Source organism: Typopeltis vanoorti, chromosome 23 (assembly GCF_054136105.1).
Source record: "Typopeltis vanoorti isolate ZY-2024b chromosome 23, IOZ_Tvanoo_1.0, whole genome shotgun sequence".
Classification (NCBI taxonomy): Eukaryota; Metazoa; Arthropoda; class Arachnida; order Uropygi; family Thelyphonidae; genus Typopeltis; species Typopeltis vanoorti.
Genome location: NC_143571.1, coordinates 45393542 through 45420728, shown reverse-complemented (window position 1 = coordinate 45420728; position 27187 = coordinate 45393542). Strand labels below are relative to the sequence as shown.

The 27187-nt window shown below is 37.7% G+C and overlaps 1 protein-coding gene across 3 annotated transcripts in view; it reads right to left on the bottom strand.

Annotated features, from left to right (window-relative positions):
- LOC150093816 (protein timeless homolog) overlaps positions 1-27187 on the bottom strand; it is a 671138-nt gene that overhangs the window by 641591 nt on the left and 2360 nt on the right. For 2 of the 3 annotated variants that reach the window (XM_090412553.1, XM_090412554.1), the window contains exons 2-4: positions 25052-25181; positions 18778-18931; positions 2321-2501 (exon numbers count right to left, since the gene is read on the bottom strand). In XM_090412553.1, coding sequence (XP_090268679.1) covers positions 2321-2501; positions 18778-18931; positions 25052-25154 — 438 coding nt within the window. In that variant the 5' untranslated portion in view covers positions 25155-25181. Of the gene's footprint in view, positions 1-2320; positions 2502-18777; positions 18932-25051; positions 25182-27187 lie in introns of those variants that run through there. The other variant, XM_090412555.1, reaches the window with a different exon arrangement.

The window sequence follows — 27187 nt, the reverse complement described above, 5'->3', positions numbered from 1 at the left end:
CATGCTAGAACAACGGTAAAATGCATTTTTTCATGTCCCGTTGTTTTTATGAAGGCAATCTATTCACCAACTGAGTTTACTGTTCGATTCCCAGGCATATCAAAGTACATGGGCGTCTCATCCATATTGCCAATTTGGGAAAGTTCATATCTGTGACACTTCCGTAATTTTATGATAAATTTCTGGAAGGACTGCACTTTTTCTTCAAGCTGCTTTGGTAACTCCTGCGCAATTTTTGTTCCATGTTGTAATGTTAATGCTTTGCGTTCCATAAATCTGTTGCGCCACCCAGGTGAAGCAAGAAAAGATGAAATACCTGGTGTGTCCTTGAAATTACCATTCTTGAGTTGTAGAGCTCGAAAACTAATTGCATTTCTTGTTACTATAATGCCATCTTGTCGTTGCGTCAAAATCCATTCATTTAGCTCTTCTTTGAGTTCTGGAAAGGATGCTACATCTCCACGACGGGCACGTCTCATTTTGGAGATTTTTTCAAGACTGTCTTTTTACTTACACCAAAGTCTAATATTACTCTCTGCTACATCAAATTCTCTCATAGCAACACTGTTATTATGTTCTTCTGCAAACTGCACGACATGCAATTTAAATCCTGCTTCAAAAAGATGAACGTTTACGTTTCTGTTGGCTCATTTTCAGGCTAGGTTTGTTTAAAGAATAATATATAAAATGAACTGTGGTTAAACCAATATACCTAACTGTGCTCTATCATTCGGCGACCAAGCGCACATCGTATCTGCGCATAAAGCCAGTAATGTAAGTAGCTTCATGCGCAGATACGATGCGCGCTCGGTCGCCAAATGCGAGTGGGTCAAGTAGATTTGGTTGCATAGGCATTAGGTAGTATATATTGTGTGTGCAAGTCTAATAAGATGTTATATTTTTTAGGATCCACATATAATGTGAACCCCTAACTTTAAGTAGTATTTTTTACCATAAAATTTTCGCATTTTACGCGATAATATACTGTATATATACATATATATGTATATATATCACTGCTTGGAAAGAAGTCAACGGACACTCCATAGGCAAGATGCATTGTGCCATATAATAAATCACGTTTGTAGCTGGTATAAATTAAAGGAATATGATGTTCCCAATTCAGTGCAACTGTGTCCTGAAATGGCTGCAAGATGGAAACTAACAGAGTTTGAAAGAAGCATTGTGATAGGATACCATGTTGCATGCCATCTGTTCAGCAAATAGTTGACAAATTGGGACATTCCAGGTCAACAATCAATGATACCATACTGAGATAGAAGCACAGGGAGTCAACTGCAAGTGCTACCTGCAGTGGATGACCCACCCCACTCATCAAACATGACCATAGAGTGCTAAGAAAGATAATACGTAAAAACCTCCATTTGCCAGCCGACATTGAATGCAGAGTTCCAGGCATTGACTGGAACACAAATCTGCACAAAAATGTTCAGATCCAAGGCTCACAACATGGGTTTCCATGCTAGGCGTACAATATGAAGCCCTTCAATACCCAAACCAACATGCAGCATCGTCTTCAGTAGTGCAGAGTACAGCATGTACATTGGAATGTGAAGCTTGGAAAGCTGTGTTGCGGAGAGACGAATCACGCTACACCCTCTACCGAGTAGATGGATGGGTGTGGTGGATGCCTGGTGAATGTGTCTTATCAGAGTGTATAACCCAAACTATGAAATTCAGGGATGGTGGCGTGATGGCATGGTCCTGCTTTTCCCTGTTTATTGTACCATGAACATTGAACTCCAAGAGGTCTGAACTACACGGTGTCTGAACATTCTGGACAATGCAATGTCCTACTTTGTGGCATTCTACAGAACTGATCACTGTCTCTTTCAGCAAGACAATGCACCCTGTCATAAGGCTGCTGTTGTAACTGCATGATTTGTGGACATCACCATGAACATCACCACACTTGACTGGCCTCCACAGAGCCCTGATCCCAACCTTACTGAGCATCTGTGGGATGAATTTGAGAGTCAAGTGAGGTCAAGGGATTTCTGCCCACCACAGTCCAGGACCTCATTACATGCCTACACGAAAAATGGTCCAAAATTTCCACTGATCGCTTTCATCTGCTTGTGGAAAGTATGTTCTATAGGATTGCTGCAGTCAGTGCAGCAAAAGAAGGTTCTACAACTGATTTCAGTAGGCATCCTGGCTGTTTGTTCCTCACACTATGGTGATCGTTGCCTTCTTTCCAAGTAGAGTATTAATTAATGTAATATTTATTAAATAAAATTATCACAATAAATGTGAATTTGATCTGCATAACAGCAGTAGTACAAATATCTTACTTCACCTTTTCTATAAGTTCCCTTAAGTGAGTACTAAGAACTGCCCATACTTTTGAATCAGTAAATGCTTGTTTATAATTCTGAAGATGTGTGACTATTTCCAAATAATAATTTCTAGCAGTTTTTTCCTCTGGAAGCTCTTCTTTATAAAGCAACACTGCAGGATTTGTCAAATTGACTAGCAGTCTAAAAAAAAAAAAAGAAACAATACTATTTGATATTCTAATTTTATTATGTTGAAGTTTTAAGAGATCATAACCTGAAACATAATTTTAAATTCAGCATCATTGAAAAAGAACTTCAGTATTTTGAATGTTACTAGCTAAGCAAATTTAAGAAATATAATGATGGACTTTGTTTTAAAATGCTTGACAACTCTCCAAATTTTACCTCAAGTCAACTGCAACCATTCAAAGCCATTTTTCAAACACAGACAAAATACAGAAAATATCAATTAGGGAAGTGAAATTTCTGCCTCTATGAGGCCGTGATCTGAAAAATGAAACTTTCATGTGGAGATATATGAAAAATGTCAAGAAATATCAAGAAAATTCATGAGCTGAGGCATCTATGACAGAATCTCTATAGCAAATCTCTATATGTGTACATGATGTTAATATATGTATATAGATAGATACTTGTTGCTGTGCCAATGTATTTCTACAACCAACAGATAACACTAATAATAGGACTATAGCGTTGATGTATAATTCCCCCCCCCCACACACACACACCAGAGGTCAGGCCAACAATTGTTATAGCGGTTGGTCAGTGTCTTTAACAAACCAGTTTGATTGTAGTGCAACTTGTTTCCTGTGTATAGTTGTATGCTCCAGAAGATGACCTTGACATAAAGGTCTAAACGTTGAATGTAGATTTTAGTTATATTAAACTAAAGTTTTTATTCAAACATGGTACTTGTCTCCATAATTTTCAAAAATGCAGAATCTCTATAGCTTTACCTGAAAAGAGGTGGAGTACCTCTCTGGTACTCTTTGTTCTTTATCAGAACAAAGGTCAAGCACCACATCGATTGTTTAAGGAGTTTGCTAATGGAGATATTCGGTGCTGTGCAATGTAAAAAAATTTTAAAATGGGCAGACAAACGACTAACAAACACTAAACTGAAATGAAAGAGTCACATTATGTGTTGCACTCATGATAACACAGCAATAACATTTAATATCAATTTAATGCAATAATTATAGTATTATAGTTCGAGTACAAATAGTGACTATATTAAAATTATTGAAGTATGATATAAAATCTGCATATTTTGGCTTCTATTTAAAATTTATTGAGAGGAGGGGGAAAAAAAAAACTGTTGACAAAAAAAGCTAGTAACAAACTTAATCAAGTATTATCAATTAGTATTATCATAGTGCTGTGTACATCCCAGGATTATACACATATATGTACAGGGTGGCCATAATAAAACTTCCAGTATTCAGGGCATTATGTAGCTCGATTTAATAACTGGAATATCACCAAATTTTGTAGGGATACTAATCAAGACATGGGAATGAGGATTCAGGGGGGAAATTTAAAAAAAAAAATATATATATATATATAGTTCGAGAAGTTGCTAATGGAGAAATATGGTGCTGTGCAATGTAAAAAATGTTAAAATGGGCAGACAAATGAATAACAAACACTAAACTGAAATGAAAGAGTCATATGTGTTGTACTTATGATAACACAGCAATAACACATTTAATATCAATTTAATTTAGTGCAATATTATAGTATTACAGTTAATGGAGAATAAGTGTTGTCACAAAACTGTTGCAAAACTCAAGCAAATTGAGTTTACCCAGGCAAAAGATGACCTGGTTCAACGTTGCCACAGTTCTTGTGGACCAGAAATTGCATCCTGTGCACAGCATTCTCAACAGCAGAATGTAACATGTCTGAAGGAATGTTCATCATAGCTAATAAATGTTGTCCTTTAAGGCTACCAAGTTCGAGACACCGCAATGATAAACATTGGCATTCAGGTAACCAAACAACCAAAAATTGCATGGAGTAATATCAAAGGAGCAAGGTGGTCGTGTAACTGGAAAGACGTGACTAATCACTATTTCTTCTGTGAAGTGATGCCACAGAAGCTACTGTACCAGTTGTGCCACGTGGAGAGGTGCTCCATCTCGCATAAAAATTATCTCATCCAGACATCATCATTGCTGAAGTTGCAGAATGATGAAACTGTTCAGCATATCACAATATTTCTGTGAAGTAATGGAACAAATTACTAGTCCTGTCAGAGTGATGCCCTCAAAAAAGAATGGCCCTATTATAAAATCTGCTGTGAAGTGACAGCAACTGGTAATTTTCAGTGAATGTAACAGGAGTTCCTGGAGTGAATGGGATGATTCGGAAGCCCAAATTTGACAACTTTGGGTGTTGACCATCCCATTCAGATAAAAATGTGCCTCGTCTTCCCACCAAATTTTCCAAGGCCAAGCAACATCAACTTCCAAATCTGACCAGAGCTTATCATAATCATCTCATAGCAGCTGCTGTACGTGGCTGATCTTGTATGGATAAAATGATGCCCACACTACTCCATGGGCACTGCTACTTCCAGCAACATTTTTATGTGATCTGTTGGCAATCATGGCAGCAACTTCTTCAATTACCCATGGTGGCACTGGTTTCATCCTCCACCAGGTTGAACTTCCAAAGATCCTGTTTCTTCAACCTTCTGAATCACATATCTGTGTTACCTGGTGGAGGACCTTTATGCAAGTTCCAACGGGTTCTAAACTCAAGAAGAGTGGCTGATGCAATATGAACTTGTTAAGGTAAAACAACTTTACAAGTAATGCACAATAAGAAAAGTGATGTACATGTTGAACACAACTATGAATAGGAATGCACCTGTGAAGTTTTCCCTTTACTTTATAGCTTTTATGATGACAGCAAAATGGGAGTACAACTTTGTTTTATGCAAATTTTCAACTTCCTGGGCTACAACAATGCCATATTCCCCTAATCAGCAACTTTTTGAAGTAAATTTTTAATTGGTGGAATCCTTCTTCCCATGCCTTGATTAGTCTCCCTAACTAATTTAGTAACATACTAGTTGTTAGATCAAGCTACATAAGGCTCAGAATAGGGGAAGTTTAATTATGGCTGCCCTGTATATATAAATCAAGAATTCAGAATTAGTCATTTGTTTTGTATTTAAAGAGTTATTAAAATATGAAACCCTGAAGATCTTTTTTTTTGATGATCCTACATATTCGCATAGAAAGTCTTTTACAAAAAGTGTGTAAAAAATTATTGCATACCTTGATTCATAACTGTTTTGTCCTTTAACAATATATTACTGCCTTTTTTGTTTAAAATAAAAAAAGAGGATTGGCCTTACTATTATGGGCTCTAAACCATTATCACCACAGAACTCTAGAAAAGTATGAGTAACAGATACTCAGAGTTTTCTAAGATAAAATTTTTTCATCAGCAGGATATAACAGAAGGATGAAAAGCAGGATGATGAATAACTTTCTTCATAATGTGATCAATATATATGATAAATAACAATGGAGATAATTCACATTCTTGTCTCAGTTTTATGTCAAATCCTCTTCCCACACCTCCTTCAACTGTAATTGCTGAGTTACAACTCAGATATACACTATGTAATGCTAAATATAATGTCAAATTTACATCACATATTGAAGCACTTTGAACAGCCTTTCTCTTGGAGTCCTTTGTCATGAGCAATTTTCACAATCTACAAAACTGAAATATTGATGCTTGTAATATTCTCATTCAACTATTTGTTTAGAGTATAACTCTGATCCTGACAACTTCAATACGGACTGAAACATAGATTATTCTTTTCCAAAATTCTTCTTAGCCTCATCTCAAGTATGTGGGGGTATAAATCTTAATCAAACACTCAGTAGAGAAATTCTCTTATTATTCTCACATTCAGTTTATTATTATTTTATTATTATTATTATTCGTGACACCTCCAAGGAGTCTGAAGACTCATCGCGGGAGGACACCTACAACTGTCTCAACTACTACACCGAACCTCTACTACGAATCATCTCCATCAACGCCATCTACCGCCCACTTCCACCACTACCACAACTAGTATTTTTTGTCTGTAAATTGCGTGTGTTCTGAAGGGCCGATTTGTCTGTATGCAGGATGAAAAACCCGAGTTTCCGGGAGAAAAAACCCTGCTACCTCCGTATGAGATCGGCTCACCTTCGATTGAAATCGTCCAGATAAAGATTCCTAATAAGTCCAGATAAGGATTCTACTCCAATCTTATAGAATTTAACTGACCAGAAATTTTATACCTCCATATTTCAGTAGTTATGGTCATATATACAGTGACATATTTTTTTTAGAGAAAATAAATTGTTTCATAATAAAAAAAAGCAGGTTACATTTATTTGTTTCACTAAAACTAAAAAGCTTTATAACATTTATTATCTATTCTATATATATAAAAAGATAAGCCGAAATTTGAAACGTTTTTATGTCATGTTTTTTGTCTCTTCATTGTTTTGAAACGTCCAACAATGTGTTTGCCATCATGAAACAAACACGTTGTTGTCACATTGTTGTCTCATGTCTCGAGTCATCAGAATTGAAGGAGAACCGGCTTACCAGCCCGGAACTCGGAGAGTTGGACACCATAGGCGCCAGGGGGGGAAGAGCCCCCCTAGTAAAATATAAACATGTACATAGCATTTTAAACAATCATATTACTTAAAAAATTTAATTTTGATATTTTTCACAAGAATGAACTTTTTTAAATAAATCAGGTTTGTGTTTTAAAAATTCATAAAACTGTATACAATTCATGTCAAAGTTGCATTTGGTATAAATGCATGCTTTCAATGTTTCGATTTTTAATTGGGTTTTTTCACTGGTCCACATATTGTTCACTAATGAAAATACTCATTCAGTGGGAGCATTAGATCCAGAGAGACATAAGCATAATTCAACAATTTTTAAAATGTTTTTAAAAGATACGCTTACGTCCACTCACTCCTACCACAGCTTCTACACTACACACAGTCAAGTACAATATGTACACACACATCAATGACACAGCCATATATTCCACACCACTAGCGAGTGCCAGCGAAATGACAGTTTCATGTTTCTGTGGGCCGTTTGCTGTGCCCCAATATTCAATTTAATTATTTCAATTCACAAAATAAAGGACAAAATGGCCATTTTAGAAAAAAAATAAATCTAAAGGACAGAGCAGTGAAATAAAGGACTGTCCTCCTCTTAAATAAAGAATGTATGGTCACCGTAGTCATATATCATCTACTCCATGAAAGGTTGCATGTGACCCAAAAAAGCCTTGGAGAGAAGAATGCTCCACATAATAAAAAGGGATAGAATGAATAAGAAATACTAGAAATGGTTGGAGCAGAAGATATTGTGAAGCATGTAAATAGAAATGGACTGGCCATATTAGTAGATCGCCAGACAAGAGGTGTACAAAATTAAGCAATGAGTGGATACCAAGATAAGGAAAGGTCACCAAAGAACAAGATACAGGGATGATCCACAAAGGTTTGACATGAGATCATGGCCATTGACTAAAGAGACAGACAGAACTGGAAAGTCAAGGGGAAGGCCTATATCCAGCAGTGGATGGAAAGTGGTACTCTAGCTGCCGTACATTTTAAACGCACTTAAAGCCTATTTTTATATAATCACGCATAATATATAGTGAGAATTAACAACCGTATTACTTTATTTTGTCAACATTTTTAAACATTTGTAGCCATGTTTTGGAAATGGTGCAGCCATTTCCAAAACAGGAAACAACTAATGAAAATACAGATACACCCAAGGATGCAGAGAACAACAAAAGGGAAAGATTACCACCGGTCATACAGCGAGACAAAGTATACAGTGGACTGCATTAGCCTCAGTCCTAAAAATCCATAAAATAGAGTTCAGCAAGGCTAAGCTGAAGGCGTCCGCATTCAATCAAAGATAGTTGCTGATTACCAGGCAATTTGGTCATCACTGATTCAGTGACGACCAAATTCTGGTTAATTTCCAGAATCATGGACTACATCCCAAAGTAAACTGCATGTTAAAAGCAGACAAGTGAGTTGTGTAGGTGGTGCCAGCGAATAATTAACGTTAAATTTGTACTCCCGCATTTTATTGTAACTGCAAGTGTTTTTTGTACAAAATAAGCAGCAAACAGAAAAGTAACAGAAGGTACTAAGCGGCTGACTACTACAATACAACTCATAAATACCCATAGTCCATTAAATCTGCTATATTTTACCACCAAAAAACAGCCACATGAAAGCGCTATGCCTACCTTCCGAAATAAAGATGGCGGCAACAAAAGCCAACAACGAAAGACTACCTCAAGTCCCGTCAGTGTAGTGCCGCCAATCAACAACAAACCGAATGACATTGCGAAGTGCCACAGCTGTGAATCCGAAGTCAAAGAAGGGGGAAAAAAGGTATATTGTGCGATTTCTGCTGCAACCGGATACATATTTTGCGAAGATAAATGAATCGCCGCACAAGCTTTTCACCAGCCCTACTTCTGTATGATGTGCTGCCCTTCTGTAAAACAGATACTAAACCTAGGCAAAAGAGTCACAAACCTCGAGCAGCAGCTTAATATCGTGATCGATACCTTCCCCTCCAAAATTGGAATGTTGGAAACAAAGCTCTAGATGCTTCTAGACGTTCTAGAAGCGCCCAACTGCAAAAGCACCCGTGCCTGCTAACGAACTTTGTGAATTAATCACATCATCGGTACACAAGTTGCTCGAGGCCGAAAATAGGAAACTCAACGCTGTTAACCTGAACATGCCGACAGAAAACAGTAAATCCCTAAAAGAAGACATCGGCAAACTTGCAGGGGAATGTAATTTCGATCCCAGAAACATCATCAAACCATTGTATCGGACCCATAAACAAAAGAAAGGATGGAACGAACTATCCACGTCTTGTGAAAGTGACCTGCGACTCACCAATAAACACAACCAAATTTACAACAGTGATAAACAGCAAGCTAAAGGACACTTGCCCCAGTCGCTCATACGTGTTCAACCTGATTTAACCTTTGCCCAGAGAGAACAAAGATGCCAACTCCAAAAACAACTAGAAGAAAAACGCCAAAATGGAGACAACAGTTGGGTAATAGACTACAAACAATCCAAACTAGTACAAAAACCAAGTGACGCCAGCAGCCACCAAGAACACCAGCATGCAGGCACTGCATAGGAAACGTGAAGGACCCTTGGGGTCAAATCCATGCCTCACAGAACCTTGGATATCCACTTCACCAACATCCACGGCCTCAACTCTAACCTCAACAGCATCCACTACCACCTGCAGTTCACCAAACCCCACCTACTCTTTTTAACCAAAACTCAAATCTCACCTGCCCCCAGCACTATTCATCTCAACCTTCCTAACTATACACTATTTAACTTCTTTCGACCCAAGGGTGCATATATCCGCTCTGACATACCCTGCCAGAGAACAACTAGCTTGGAATCGCCTGACTTCGACCTTCTTTGGCTGAAGATATCCCTCCCCCACTCATTCAAATTCATCTGCTGTCTCTATCGCTCTCCTAATACCACCAATCACTCAGAGCTCTTTCATTTCTTCTCCTTAAAAGTTGATTTTCTCCAGTCCCACTGCCCAAACAGCGATATCATCCTCCTGGGTGATTTCAACGTCCATAACACCAATTGGCTTTCCTCTTCCAGTCATACAGATCCTGCAGGCAGAGATGCTGAAACATTTGCAGTCACTAATGACCTCACACAAATTGTTCATAAACCGACCAGAATACCAGATAATCCAAACCACTCTACAAATATCCTAGATCTCTTCCTTACTAATGACCCCTCCAAATATGCAGTGAATGTAGTAAGCCCCCTGGGTAATTCTGACCACAACTTAGTGCTCATCTCTGCCCCAAGCAACAATGCCTACACAGTTACTCCCACACAAGAGTAGTTTGGATTATAACAGTGCCAAATGGGAGAGTCTCCGAGACTACTATGCTTCATTCCCATAGTTAGACTATTGTTTCGGTACTCCAGTCCAGACATATGCACCGAACACATCACCAAAGCGATCCTCACTGGCATGAAACATATATTCCCCACACTACTCAGACCTGCCATCCCCTAACTAAACCCTGGTTCTCCAAAAAATGTGTCAAGGCTGTACAAATGAAAAATCAGGCATACCACAACTGGCTCAAATCAAGAACCCCATCCTCATTCAATGCCTACACTGAAGCCCGAAACAAATGCAAGAAAACTATCAATACTTCCAAAACAGATTTTGAATGAACAAAAAGCAGGAAGCTTGCTGTCCAAATGGCAGCCGTGCCTTTTGGTCCCTTGCCAAGGCAATTGGCCGTAACTTTTTCCCTACACTATTCTCACCTCTATCATACCCAGGTGGCTCATTTGCAACATCACCCATAGAAAAAGCTAACCTCCTGGCATCACACTTTGCCTCCAATGCACATATAACTGACAATGGTGAATGCCCTCCAGTCATTCCAACTTCCCAACATACAATGCCCCCTGTATTATCCTTTTGCCATAAAGATATCATAAACCTATTATCTAATTTAGATACAAAAAAGTCTCCTGGCCCTGACGGCATTCCTCTAATTGTCCTGAAGGTCTGTGCACCAGAACTGACTCCTATCCTATGCCATTTGTACACACTCTCTTACTCCACTGGTATATATCCCAAAACCTGGAAACTGGCCTATATTCAACCCATTCCTAAAAAGGGTGACAAATCACTGCCATCAAACTACCGTCCTATCTCACTCACTTCAGTCCTATCTAAAGTAATGGAGAAAATCATCAACTCTCAACTCCTAATCTACCTTGAAGGTATCCGGCTAATAAGCGACCACCAGTACGGATTCTGCCAAAGTCGTTCAACAGGAGATCTACTCTCATACATCACCCATCACTGGACAAACGCTATGGAGAAATTCGGTGAATCCCAAGTAGTTGCACTTGATATCTCCAAAGCCTTTGACTGAGTCTGGCACAAAGACTTACTAAGCAAGCTCCCATCATTTGGACTGCCTCAGGACTTCTGCAGATGGATTGCTAGCTTCCTATCTGGACGCACACAATGTGTGATGGTAGACGGCTCCCTATCTTCTCACCATCCAACTAATGCCGGGATCCCCCAAGGCTCAGTTCTCTCACCGACCCTCTTCCTTCTATACATCAATGACTTACTTCAGTTGACCTCTAACCCAATACACAGTTTTGCAGATGACAGCACACTATATTCCTCCCTTTCATTTGACAAACCCTACACAACTCGCTTCGACCCACAGAACATCAACCACCACCGCCCTTAATTCCGACCTCCAAGCCATCCTCCAATGGGGCTCAGAAAACCTTGTCAATTTCAATGCTAGTAAAACCCAGTTCTGTCTTATTTCTCACAAAAAAGAACCATTTTCCCCCAGCATTGTTTTCAATAACACTCAAATTCACAGACAATACGAAATTTCTCTTCTCGGAATTACCTTTACATCAAGCCTCTCCTGGCATAAACACATCACAACCATTGCATCCTCAGCTTCCAAAAAACTAGGTTTTCTCTTTTGCTCAAAATCTACTTCACCTCTAAACAGCTGTTAACACTATACAAGTCACAAATTCGCCCAGCTCTCGAATACTGCTCTCACATCTGGAGTGGGGCTCCAAAAAGCTCCCTCAAAATGCTTGACTCGATACAGAGGAGAGCAATTAGACTAATAAATGACTCATCCCTCACCAACTCAATTCCCCCACTTTCACATAGACACTTGGTCTCTGCAATCTGTATATTCTATAAATACTTTCATGGGAAAGGTTCATCTGAAACAGCATCAATAATTCCCCCACCCTGTACTAAGCCCATTGGAACACGTACAGCTGCCACCCAACATCCTTTTACAGTACACCTCGAAACCCACAGAACAAGTGTTTCTTCTCCTCCTCATTCATCCCTGCTACTGCAGTACTGTGGAACAGTCTTCTCCCTGACATATTTCCCAAGGAATACAATATACAGGTGTTCAAATCAAATGTAAACAAGTTTCTCCTTTCACAACCCATCACCCATATACGGTACTAATGTACTATAGGTTGACCAGCCAACTTCCTGTATATGGGCCCAACATAAAAAAAAATAAAATAAAATAAAATAAAAAAAGACAAATGGCCAATGTCACTTGTGCTGGTCAAAATCAGTAAAGAACAGTTCAAGATCTTTGACCTCACAACTGCACAACTTGGTCATGAAGGGAATGCAATGGCCAATGCCACTGCTGCCAAAAATCTGGCCATTAACAGTACTACTGTAAGGCAGAGTTTCTTTGTGTCAAGTGTTACGTCCTAATTTTCTTATTATATATCTATATGTTGTATAGTATACCTCTCCTTGGATGTCACATGGTGGTACTGAGAACACAAAGGAATTGCCTCAGGGATGAGCCAATTCCTAGGTGACAAAGCCTCTGAAATTTGCCTCTCTTAAAGTTCTGGGAAAATTTGTTTTTTATTGCTGCGCCACCCAGAACCCTTAGATTAAGAAAAGAGTTTCTCAATCAAAAAGTGAACTTGCAGATGTACCCACTATTGACCTTTGTTTGCAGTCATGACCTTAACTATCGTTTATTCCCTCCCGCTTAGATTCGAATAATTTATGAGTGGTGCATCGAATTCTTAGACACAGGCAATCAAATTAAAAATAGCAAAAGTTTATTTATCATATTTGTTGTCATACAGTGTAAAGAATAATCAATCATTACTATTAGAATGTTAAACAAAATAACTTACATTTTAAACAAATATGAATATCATAGAAACACTTCTCTAAAAGAAACATAATCTAGCATTCTTAGATCATAAAACAAAATTCATACTTCAGACTTTGACTAAATTACTCAAATAAAGACACTTCAATACCCTTTAAGACATAATTATCAATCAGCACATGTAAAGAACATTCCTTTTCCTTTTGTTTAACTGTTATCAATGCACTATAGTCCTGTCTTATTCTAATCAGTCCTTAATTCTTAAATTACAGCTAATTTCTCTTCCTCGCACACATTACTTAACAAAAGGTTACAATACCGTACTCGATGATCCTTTATACTTGTTCCTTCAATTCTTGATTCTTTTTCTCCAAACTATTTCCTTTCCATCGGTTTTATGGCTGGGATTCCTGCGATGATTGGTTGGTCTACACATTGCTAGTATATCGAGCCTATGTCAAGAACATTCTTAGCGAACGGTGATTCTGCATTCGCGTAGCATGCTACCGAGTCGCTGAGCTTTCCCATGAGTTGCCTACTATCTGTACTAGACGTCTATCCTTTCATCATAGGGCTTGAGACCTGCAGCCTTACCAACTACTATGCAGCATCTCCGACTGCTACTACCGGGAGTGAGAGCAGAACTCCCAGCAAACTACACATCCAAACGATCGAGAAGAGAAAACCACCAAAAAGTCTCTTGGGGGAGGGGGGGGAGTTCCTAACCCTTTTAAATTAAACCCCTACCGGTACTCTCTGTAACCTAAGTTGTTCATCCAGTCTCGTTATTATTGTACACGTGGGTCTCACTTCCGTAGAGTCTTCTCCGAACATCTTAGGTCTGCACGTGCCGTACGCACGCGATACCGCTTGGGGCAACTTCTTAATCCAATGGTTTGCCCTTGTACTATGACCTTGTTTTCTCACTCTGTTACAAGCAATTTATACAGCAATTCATTGTGTATGAATCTTAACAAGTAATACAAAATTTACCAAACTTCACTATCAAATATACAATCTAGTAGAAATTCTTTTACACTGAAATATCCACAATTTTTCTTCTTAACCACTGTATCAGATATTTGTCAAGATATATATTATATACTAGGATGCAAGCATATCCTTTCAGGGTTTAACTTGTTAAATTGTGATTGAACAAATTCCTAATGAATTTTATTCATTCAAAATTCAACGCAAGTGTGAGGAAAATCACGCAATGACTATATGCTATGCAAAAAACAGAGAACAGAGCCAGAGCAAAACGTGTCAACTGCGGTGGACCACACCCTGCCAATTACAAAGGATGTAGAGAAAACACAATCTCCAAGAAAGTGGCAAAACAAACTCAAGCCCAGCCTGACAACAAAACAGAGAAAAACCTACTGAATGCAACCCTCAAAAATCCATAGATGCACCGAAACCTACACAGGGCATATGTGGAAATGTTATCGAAAAAAAGCAACAAAACCGGAATTTCAGCAACCCAAGGGGTCCAATAAAACTGTCAAGGTTGCAGCCATTCAACATGCTTATTGGACATTACAAATTCAACCCCAGTCAAAAAGCCGTTTGTGAGACAAATGCAAGCAATTCTCACACTAATCAATGATGGTAATGAATACCTTATTCCATTCAAATCATATTCTGGAATGCCAACAGTCTAGGAAACAAAATGCACGAGCTTCAAGAATTTATGATGCATCATGATGCTGACTTAATCTTGGTAAATGAAATGCATCTCTGTCCAGCTGACAATCCAAGGCTCAGAAACTATGTTTTGTATTGCAATGACAGGCCCAACGCCAAGGTCAGAGGAAAAAGTTATCTTTATCAAACACAACATTGAGCACAGCAAAATTGAAATATCCTCAACAGCTAACATTGAGATCACAGGAGTGTAAATCCAGACAGCCAATGCAGGTAGCCTGGAAATCTGATCTGTGTATAACTCTACCAGCAAACGGGTATTTGAAATTGATTTAGAACTGAGCAGTGTAGGTAGCAGGCGACTTAAACACCAAACTCCAGCCTGAAATAGTAGGACCACTAATTGAAACAGTAAAATACTCAATGATTTCACCGCCACAAGGAATATTGTTGGTTGTAGGAACTCTAGAACTCAAAACATGCTGAATGTGGTGGAGGACCTCAGTTTGAAACCACTATCCCTAAACACCGAGGTTCATTCATTATGGAAGATGACACAGGATCTCAGAATAGAAAACAAACCCCTCCAACCAATCCATGGTGAAACAGATTTGGTCTATCATGATGCTGAGAAAACAGCTTTCACTGACAGTTCAGAAAACAGGAAAGTTCACCCCAGATGACATCCCAAATGACACCCAACCAATATCATCTGCTGAAATACAAGAAATAGTCAAGAAACTAAAGAAAAGAAAGCATCAGGTACAGAAGGTCATCAAACAACTACCCCACAGGATGCTGGTCCCTGAGGACCCACAAATCCTCAACAGAGCTCTATTCATTTCACCAAGCACTGAGGAACCACCAGAACCAATAGTGGGAAATGAAACTGCTATCCCTAAATACCAAGGATCATTCACTATGGAAGATGACAAAGGATCTCAGAATAGAAAACAAACTCCTCCAACCAATCCATGGTGAAACAGGTTTTGTCTATCATGATGCTGAGAAAACAGAAGCTTTCACTGACAGTTCAAAAAAACAGGAACGTTCACCCAAGTGTACACTGCATGCTGAAATGCACAAATATCCCAAATTACATCAACCAATATCATCTGCTGAAATACAAGAAATAGTCAAGAAACTAAAGAAAAGAAAGCATCAGACACAGGAGGTCACCAAACAACTACCCCACAAAGCCATTATGCACCTTGTAGCTATCATTAATAAGATGCTAAAATTTCACTACTTTCTGCCTGGCATAATCTTAATCCTGAAACTGGGGAAAGCAAAGCAGTTCCCTCAGAACTACCACCTAATCAGCCTGTTCTCTTGCCTAGGAAAGACTGCCAAATGAGGGATACTGATAAAACTGCAAAAAATCATGAGAGAAAAATAACTCATACCCACCGAGTAGTTCGGCTTCTGTGAGAATCAATCCACTGTATAACAAATCATGAGAGTCATGAAACACATAAGTGTGAGAAACAAATGGGAGCAGCACACTGGTGCCATCAGTCTTCATATTGCAAAGGCATTCGACAAGGTCTGGCATAGAAGGCTACTCTATAAACCAATTAACGTCAAACTCCCATTAGGCTTGATCAGTCTTATCAGTTCCTATCTTGAAGATCAGAAACTTTGCCAAATACTTAGGAATACAGCTAGACAAAGGAGTCCACTTTGCATCCCATGTAGATTACACCTGCTCAAAAGCAAACAAAGCAATAGAACGACTTTAATTGTTACTAAACAAATGTAGTTGGCTAGGCATGGAAATCAAGCTGCTCCTATACAAAACAATAATCAGACCTATAATGACGTATAGATTGCCAAGTTGTGAATGCAGCCATCCACTCTAACCCATTAATATACAGTTGACTCAAATGTCAAAAAATATGAATCATAGAAAACAAGTGCATCCGCATGGTGTTCAATGCTCCATGAGGAATGCACAGCTTACCAAGATGCCAATATACCAGATATCACAACCTTCCTATGCAAAACAGTCAAACTTTTTTGTGAATGCAGCCATCCACTCTAACCCATTAATGCGACAAATCAGCCTCCCCCCCTTTACTTGGAACATTGCATTATGTGCCTCCTGTAGCCTTCAGTCAGAAAGACATTAGAAAAATCTTGAACAACCTGGATACCAAAAAAGACTTCTGATCATGATGAAATTCCATCATTTGTTGTTCAATTCAAAAAAGTTGTAGTGTCTACTATCCAACTATCGACCTATTGCTCTCACCTTAGTGTTGTCCATAGTAATGAAGAAGGTCATCAACAATCAACTTTTTCAACACCTGGAGAACTGTTAGCTAATTAGTAATCACCATTATGGGGTTCTCCAATCTAGATCTTCTGACCTACATCACCCACCTCTGCACTACATGCCATGGAAAAGTTTGGAGAAACCTATGCCACTGCACCTGACTTCTCCAAGGCATCTGGTAGGGTCTGGCATCGAAAGCTTCTCAACAAATTACTGTCGCATGAACTGCCAACATCCCTTTGTAATTGGATTGCTAGTGTGCATTGTCACACAGGTGTCCCTCAGGGCTCTGTCATTTCACCCACCCTCTTCCTGATTCATATAAATGACTTGTTCTCATTGACTGAAAACCCTATTCACAGTTTTACTAATGATAGCACTCTCCACTCATGCTACTTACACAACAAGCCTTGCAGTGTTCAAACATCTTAAGCTTCAATATCATGTATGATAACTACTCTAAACATTGGTCTAATTCTGATCTTTATACCATTCTGCAATGAGACAGCAACATGGTCACATTCAATGCATCCAAAACACACTTTTGCCTGTTTTCTCACAAAAAAATAACTTAGTTCTCCACTTATTTTTGATAATGCTGATGTGCTCCAAGGCCAGATCTCTTTTTTACTAGTCTTTTTCTGGAATTTTATTTTACTGGAATAATCACATTACTTCTATAGTATCTTCCGTTTCCTGAAAACTTGGCATGCTTTTTCATGCAAGACATTAATTCTCTCCTGTCCAGCTGCTTATTCTGTACAAATCTCAAATCTGCCCAACCTTGGAATACTGACTGCACATTTGGGATGGTGCAAGAATTGTAGAAATTTTTCATGCAGTTCAGAAGAAAGCAGTTTGGTTAATTGATAATCTCTCTCTTACAGACTTGCTTCAGTCACTACCTCATTAATGATCAAGTTTACCCATTGTTTATGTTCTAGAGATATTTCGAAGGACACCGTTTGATGCCCACCTCCATTTCTGCTAAACCTACTGAAACACGAGTAGCAACTGCCCAACATCCTTTTATAGTTAAACTGCAGACACATTGAACCTATTACTCCCAGTCATCTTTCATTCCATCTATCTCAGTTCTGTGGAACAACCTTCCCAAAGACTACAACATCCAATTCGTCCAGAATTGGATGTTGTAGTCTTTGTCTTGAAATTGGGGGGACCCCTCTCTTACACACTCACTGCAGTCACTTTCTGTTTCTGACTTACGCCTTTTCTACAGTTGCAGTAATCTACCATTTATTAACATGGAACTTCAAAACAACAATCCTCGTATATCAAACTAACTTCTGGCACAGCACCATGCAGCTGTACTTCAATTATTCAACAACTCAATTATCAAGATGGCAGATTGCTTTCCCAGTATAGTCGGATAAATGATAGATTACTGTATTTACTTGAGCGTTATTCTGTTAAACTGACTGCAACCATTCCTCCACTTTTCCTCAAGCATGTAAAAATATAAGCAACTGTTATTCACCCAACTTTATTGCAACCCATTAGATTAACCTACCTTATAAAAATAAATACATTTGAAGTAAAAATATACTTTATCTGGAATATTTATATTGCATGATATGTAAAAATTTTAGGTTTAGCTTTCTCTCAGTGGGTGAATGTTACTGCTAAGTTGAAATTCCGTAATTTTTAGTTTGAAATGATGGAAAGTGCCAACTGAAAAAAGAGATTTTTACCTCAAAACAACATCAAAGAGAGGCTGATTTTTGTTATATTGCTTTAATATGGGCAATAAATCTGTTTGTAACACTTTGATGACTCCAAGCTGTCTACGAATTTCATGTGCTTCATCATCCCTTCTTAAGAATTTAATCAGATCTTTTACACACTCTGAAATTAGATGAAGAAAAAAAATCAGAGAAAATTAATATAGTAATTTATATTAATCATAATATAAATTCTATATATAATGATATCTAGAAATTATCAACATGTATAGTAACTTTTTTTTTTGAAACAATGTAAGTCATAAGTGATTAACAGGTATAAATAATTCCATAGAAAACAGTACTCTTAATGCAAGCATTGTTAGAAAAATGCTGCAGTTGTCTTGTACTAGTATACTACAGACAATAATCAGTGAAAACTATGCTAATGTTGTTATTATTATTATTATTATCTCCTCTCCTATGTATAATCCACATCCAGTGCTGTAGGTGTTACACCTGTTATATAAAATGAAAACCCTTAATTTTGATGTTTGATTGTTCTGGATTCCCAGCCACACTGAAATTAAGGAAAATGAGACACTACCAATGCAGCTGCTAGATCAGCTCATACTGTTTGACAGTACCATGTACAGACAACAGACAGTTTATAAAATCAAAGCTAATTACTCAAAGGCAGTCATCATAGCAGGAAGCATCAGCAAATAACTCATATGACATTAAGCCTGAATTTAAGCATTAGCATTCTAGTCAATGTAGAAAGAAAAGAGAGAGAGAGAGATGTTCTTGCTAGCTCCACATTCTTATTTAATGAGGGCTGATGATCCTCCTGTGTGTGAAAAATGTAATACACGTCTTACTATTTGTCATATTCTGGTGGAGTGCCAGCACTTTACATGAGAGAGGAATGAAATTTTTACCTATCTAGCCAAAGCCATATACACTCAAACACATTTGACCATAATTTTGTTTATAAGTAGATACTGCATTGCTTAACTTAATTTTTGTTAACATATTGTTTACTAATTTCTTTTTGACAGTTTATGTACTGCTGTAACTTTTGCTGTAATTTCATTTATATGTATCCTTTCCTTTAGTGTAGTTCGTTTATATGTAGGTACTGGACTGCTAAACTTAATTTTTGTACATGCATATTGTTTACTAATTTCTCTTTGACTATTTATGTACTGCTGTAATTTTATTTATATGTAGTACATTGCTTGGCTTGGCTTGGTTTTTGTACATGCATACTGTTTGCTAGTTTGCCTTTGCCTATTTATATACTGCTGTAACTTTTGACCTTGTATACTGCCGTAACTTTTGCAGCAATTTTATTTATATGTCTTTGATTATATGTACTGCTGTAGCATTTGACCTTGTGTACTGCTGTGACCTCTGGCTGTAATTTCATTTATATGTAGACACTACATTGCTTGTTTATTTACTAGTTTGTCTTTGACTATTTATCATCATCAAATTCCTGCCATGTACCCTCAAGGGGTGTACAGGATATGACAGTACTACATGAAAAAATTACATCATTACTAACTTCCTATCTACAATTTTCCTTCAAATCAGTCTGTTACTTGTCAAGACTCCAACATTATCAGATCTTATATTTCTATCGTCTAAGGCACTTTGTACCGTATCAATCCACCTATATCTTGGTCTTCCTCTGGGTCGTTTTCCTGCCAACCTGGCAGAGAACACTTGTTTTGCTAATCTTTCCTCTCCCATTCTATTTAAGTGACCATACCATCTGAGATTAGCTCTGCTAACACATTCCTGGATGCTGACAATGTCAAGTTCTTTCCTAATATCCTCTTTTTAATATGATATTGCCATTGATGCCATCTGTTCACGCCTCTAATATTTCTCAGGACTCTCATATCTGCGGTCTCTAGTCTTTGGTCAAGTGTTTTACTTCTGACCCAGCTCTCAGATCCATAAGTTAAAATTGGTTTGAACACAGTCTTGTATACAGCTAATTTAGTGTTCTGACTAATTTCTTTCTTATTCCATATGAATTTATTCAATTGACTTCCCACGATACCAGCTTTGCTGATTTTGTTGTCTATTTCTATATTTAGTTTACCATCTTCAGTAAAAATTGTGCCTAAGTAGCTGAAATGTTTTACTTGTTCCACAGGTTCTCCATTCACAACACAGTTGACATTTTCAATGATTCTGCCTATTTTCATTGTCTTTGTCTTTTTATTGCTGACCTTAATACCATATCTATTACAACAGCTATTCAATTTAGTCAGAGAAGCTTGCAGACTTGAAGCGGATTTATTTAGAAGTATAACATCATCCGCATAAAGCAAAGAGCTGACATTAACATCTCCAATTTTGATATCAGGTTTAATACCACATTCCTTCATAATGTGATCCATATAGATAATGAATAACAGAGGGGATAATGTACATCCTTGTCTCACACCAGATTTAACATTAAACCATCTTCCTGTACTTCCTTCAATTCTAACTGCTGACTCACAACTCAAATAAAGACTAAGTATTGCTTGATATAATGCCCCATTGACACCATATAACTGCAGCGTATTGAATAGCTTCTCTCTTGGCACCTTGTCATATGCCTTTTCCAAATCGACAAAACTTAAATACAGATCTTTGTTATATTCCCATGCTTTCACGACTATTTGTCGTAAAGTGAAGATCTGATCCTGACAGCCTCTATTTGGCCTGAATCCAGCTTGTTCTTCACCAAGCTTTTCTTCCACAATTCTTCTCAACCGTTTCTCAAGTATACTTGCATAGATCTTGCCAGGAACACTCAGTAGGGAAATACCTCTGTAATTCTCACATTCAGTTTTATTTCCCTTTTTATATATGGGTACTATGAGAGCTCTACTCCAATCATCAGGAATTCATCCCTCTGTCCAGGCTTTCTGAACTATGCAGTGCAGCCACTGTAAGACTCTTATACCACCATACTTCAGCATTTCTGGTCGAATATCATCTACTCCTGCTGCCTTTCCACATTTCAAGCCTTTGATGGCTTTTTCTACTTCAAGTATGGATATGTATTCCTGACTGCATGCCTGGTCAGTGTTTTTTATCACTGTGCTGTCATCACTGCTTGTTTCATTTAGCAGTTTTTCAAAGTAATTACTCCATACTTCAAAGATATCTTTTTCTCCTGTTTTCATTTCACCTTTATCATCTCTAATTCCTTTTACAGCACTCTTTCCTCCATTCCTAAGCTTCTTCAACAACCTCCAGAATATTTTGCCACCTTCTTGATATTTATTTTCTATATTCTTGCCAAAGTCCTCCCATGACTTTTGTTTAGCTAGTTTCACACACTGTTTAGCTTTCTTACATTTGTCTCTGTATTCTGTAAGAGTAAAAGCTGACTTATTTGCCAGGAACTTTTGATATGCTTTCTTCTTTTCCTTCACTGCCTCTTTAACTTCCTGTGTCCACCAGGGAGTTCTGATTTTTTTATCTTTGCACACAACCTCACCACATGCCTCTCTGGCAGAATCAATCAATGTTTCCTTCAGAGTTTGCCACTGAATCTCCAAGGTTTGATTCCTGTTCTCAAACTCTTTCATTTTCTTTTCAATAATATTTCTGTATTTTAGTCTACAGTTTACATCTGAGAGCTGCTCAACTTTTATTCGCTTTAAAACTTTCTTACATGTTATTCTTTTCAATATGAAATTCAATTTTATCCTGCTCAAGACTAAATAGTGATCACTTCCAATTTCAAATCCTCTGTACACTCTGGTGTCCTGCACCAGGGAGAAAACATCACTATCAACAATAACATAGTCAATGAGACTTTTCTTATTCCTAGCCTCTTCTCTCCATGTGAATTTGTGCACATTTTTATGTTGGAACATGGTGTTAGTAATAACCAGTCCATGTCCTGAGCAGAAATCCAACAGATATTTGCCATTATTATTAGCTTTGCTCTTTTCTCCAAATTTTCCCAAAATAATTTTGCATGTCTCACAATCATTTCCTACTCTACTATTTAGATCCCCAACAAGGACCAACTTTTCCTTTTTCATTGTGTCAGTTGCTTTTTCTAAAGCCTCAAAAAATTCCTCCACTTCTACCTTAGTAGAACCTTCTGTGGGACCATAGGCACAAATAAGTCTCATTGTCCAGTTCCCCATTCTCATATTTGCCCACATTACTCTACTTGAGACTGACTGCCATTCAAGAAGATTAGCCTCGTATTTTGTTTTGAATACTATGGCTACTCCTTCTTTTCCTTGATTGTTATTGCCTGAATATAACATTTTGTATTTATTGCTCAGAAAGATCTCACCAGTTTTGGTCTTTTTTGTTTCAGTCACCCCTATTATGTCGATCTGGTACTTATCTAATTCCTCAGCTAGCTCCATTTCTTTGCCATTCAGGCTTCTTACGTTGATAGTACCGATCTTTAACTCTGGTGATGTTGAGTTGGGGTTTGTTTTCAGATTTGTTCCAGTAGCTGACTTTTCGCTGTTCGCCCTGGTTCCCTGGCGAAAACAACGGGGGCCTAGTTTAACCGGGCGACGCTCCAGCCGACATGAAATTTTGTCATGTTGTACCATCATTTTTTATTTTGGTTTAACCAATAAGAATACAATTTGGTCGGCTAAATCCCAAATTGCCAGCCCATCCTCGTTCGTTCAGTATCAAAGTAGATACCCAACAGGGTGCACCACGAGAAGGTGAGAATTGGACATTAGGTCAGAAGCCCTGGTCGGTTCTCCGCATTCCTTTAAAGGCTATGTGGAGGTCTCCTCTCAGTTATACAGCTTTGACCCTTAAGCACCCCCTATTTGACTATTTATTTATTGCTGTAATCTTTGACCTTGTGTACTGGTGTAGCCTTTGCTGTTCTTGCACCAATAAACCATAAACCAACCAACCCACTGCATGGCTGCCTCATTCATGTAATCTGATCTCCTGTGACCTCTGGCTCTAGAGATTCCTCAAGGGCAGGTTTATCAGGATCATCCTGATAACTTTCCAGTGCTAAAAGACAGTATAATGCAGCATGTAGGCAACATCAGTCCAGACCAACTACATTCTGCTATTGAACACACCGTGCAAAGGCTGCAGTTTGTGGCGTATCGGGAAAGGCAGCACGCTGAACAGTACAACTCATGAATGCATAATGAAAGTATATAAAAATGTGTTATTTATATAAGCTTCTGTCACTTTTTTCCTTCTTACACACACACAGAAAAATTACTGCATCTACATTCAATACATCATACAGTGTATGATGTATGGAATGTACTCCTGGTAGTGAATTTTGGAAATATGGAAATACTTTTTTTTTTTCTCAGATATTGCTTCTGCACAATATTCCTGTGAAGTTAAAGTTTGGCAGCATTTGATCACTTGTGGAGTACCACTGAGTGGTGCTCCACAAGGATACTTTAATTTTGATCACCCTGTATATACAGTCAAAATAAACTACTTGATATATATATATATATATATATATATATATATACATACATATATATATATACCATTTACATATAAATTCTCTATACAATGGATACTCTAGTGGTAAATCAAACTAATTTTAGTTGTAATCCTGCATCATCATCATATTATTATTCCTTTTACACATATTAGGCCTAGTGGCCTGTTACATTTGTATTAGGAATGGCCTCGAGGCAGTCGAAACCGCGACTGCCTCGAGGATAAGGTGGTTAGCCCTATGCCTCCCAGTGTATCCTATGTCTGTAGATGCATGTGTTCACAGGGCTGGTTTGCCTGTTTTGGGGGAATGAAAAACCCGAGTTTCCAAGTGAAAAAAACCCCTACCTCTGTATGAGACAGGCTAACTCACCTTTAGTTGAAAGAGAGACCAGATAAAGGTTCCTCACATCTTGGATGGGAATTGAACCTAGGCTTTTCCAACCAAAGGGCTTTGTCTATACTGACTGAGCTACAGAGGCTCTAGTAATCCTGCATACAATTTTATCAAATATATTGATGGTGCAGTGCAATACAATACATGAAATAGTACATAACCAAGAAACACAATATGCCTATAAGGCATACCGAAGTCATCAGCCTTGTTAGTAAGAATGCCTAAAATGTAAAGAAAAATAAATATAATTATTTTAACATATAAAAAAAAAATATAGCCAGGATGAACTATTTGGAGAAAGTAAGCGATAATGATAAATGTGCAATGTTCAAACAAATTTTGTTAATTGCCTGACAAAAAAATACAGTATGATACACCAAAACTTGATTAGTCAACTATTTTATATAACACTTTTATACAAACCTAAACATTCTGGGTCCTTTTCATATATGCCTTTGTCATTTGAACCTAATGCACTACAAGTTGATAAAAGTTCTGTATTTAAAAGAGAATCCCCAGAGAACATGTTTTTTTAACTATAATATTACACCATCTAGAAAGAAAATAATATTAATTATTTAAAATCCATTATCACCAATAATTAGATACTGCCAAACCTGCACTTACAAGTTAAGATATTATCTACTTAAGAGTTATTTCAAGGATTACAAGCAATTAAAGTTTTCCTATTTCTATTATTTTTAAATTAGAATATCAAACTTCTACCTGGAAAACTGCTATACAAAGATAAATCATAATCCTTCACATGATGAAGTGATTTTAACCAGGTTGGTTAAATGAAGTTTCATTTGAAGGTCAGTAAACTGAGCAATCACTGTGTGTGTGTGTGTGTGTGTGTGTGTGTGTGTGTGTGTGTGTGTGTTTTGCATTTTCCTCCCAATAGTAACCCTACTAGGAGATAATTTATTCCTACATGCTCCATTGCATTACAATGCTTATATTAGATGTAGCTTACAAGTACTGATTAACATTTCTATTTATATTTTTGTATAATTTTCATATTTACATTTATATTTTTATATATACATATATTAACACTATACAGTATAATTCACATATCAGTATTTATGTTAGATCACAAGGACTGGAAGTTGATTTTATTAGCAAATTTAATTAATTCTATGTAATACTTTTCGATAAGTCTCTGTTTTAACACTACTGGCCACTTGTCTCCGGAAGTTATGACCTGTTGTATTAGGGGCATCCGGACTGTGTAAGTAGTGTCTTGGTTTTCCATGTCCCGTTAGTAGCATGGTTAAACTTGGAGAAATGGAGTGTTTTTTCAGCCGGAGTCTGCTTCTGATGCCAGGAAAGGATTCTTTTGTTGTTGATCCATTTTTTGATGTTTTCCATTCTTCTTCCCACATGTCTAGGCTTTTCTCTTCTGCAAGTGTTTTTATAGCAGATTTTGAGAATTTCTGGTAACTCGTTTCTAGCTGCTTCTTTAGCCAACTAATCCACTCTCTCTCTTGTTTCCTGCTATTCCAGTATGCGCTTTCACCCAGCAGAACTTTCCCATCCCTCTAGAGTGAGTCTCACTCAAAGCCATCAGTGCCATACCCCCCTTGGTTCTCTATCCTGAGAGGCACAAATCATCTATCAGTGGCATTCCAATATCCATTCCTTCCAGCTGCCTAGGTTAATTTTCTATAATCTTTCTTTCTATACAATAGAAGTCTTATGACAAAGGTAAGTAGTGTGTGTGTATGTGTGCGTGTGTGTTCAGTAATTCTTCATGTATTCAATTGTGAGAGAAATCAACTTGCTTCTCTGATAATTAAAAGCACAATACTGAATATACTCTTATATGGTGAAGTAACACGTTGGGTGGGTGTGCATGCACATAAACTTGCTTGGCTAATTTGTCTAAACATTTCTTGTTCATCTTCCTCCTCATCATTTCCAAACTTATACCAACATCTCATTCAATATCCTGTCCTGCCCACCTTGCATCACCACTCAAAACCATCAGTGCCATACCCCCTTGGTTCTCTATTCTGAGAGGCACAAATCATCTATCATCAGTGGCATTCCAATACCCATTCCTTCTAGCTGCCTAGGTTAATTTTCTATAATCTTTCTTTCTATACAATAGAAGTTTTATGACTAAGGTAAGTACTTTTATACTATGATGTTTCCAAAATGACAACAACAGGTTCTGCACGCATGCAACATCTAGCAGTCTGTCATAAACAAATGGTGTACATGACTTGTTTGTGACAGAGATAAAATACTGGAAGCATTTAAAAATGATTTTAATTCCTTGTGATGTCTTCATTCCATTAAAACATGAGTTTGCATTTAAGCTCATGTTTAATGGAACGAAGGCATCACAAGGAAATGAATCCATGTTTAACATTTCATCTCACAGAGACGAATCTTTCTCAGTTTTACAGAAATTACCCACAATGGTAGGTACACTTACAAGTTTTTGATCATCCTCCATCATTTTTATGATCCCAATATGGTATCATAAAAATTCTTGTTAACAGAACCACCAACTACTGTTCCAACCAAGCCTTCTTCACAGTCAAACTA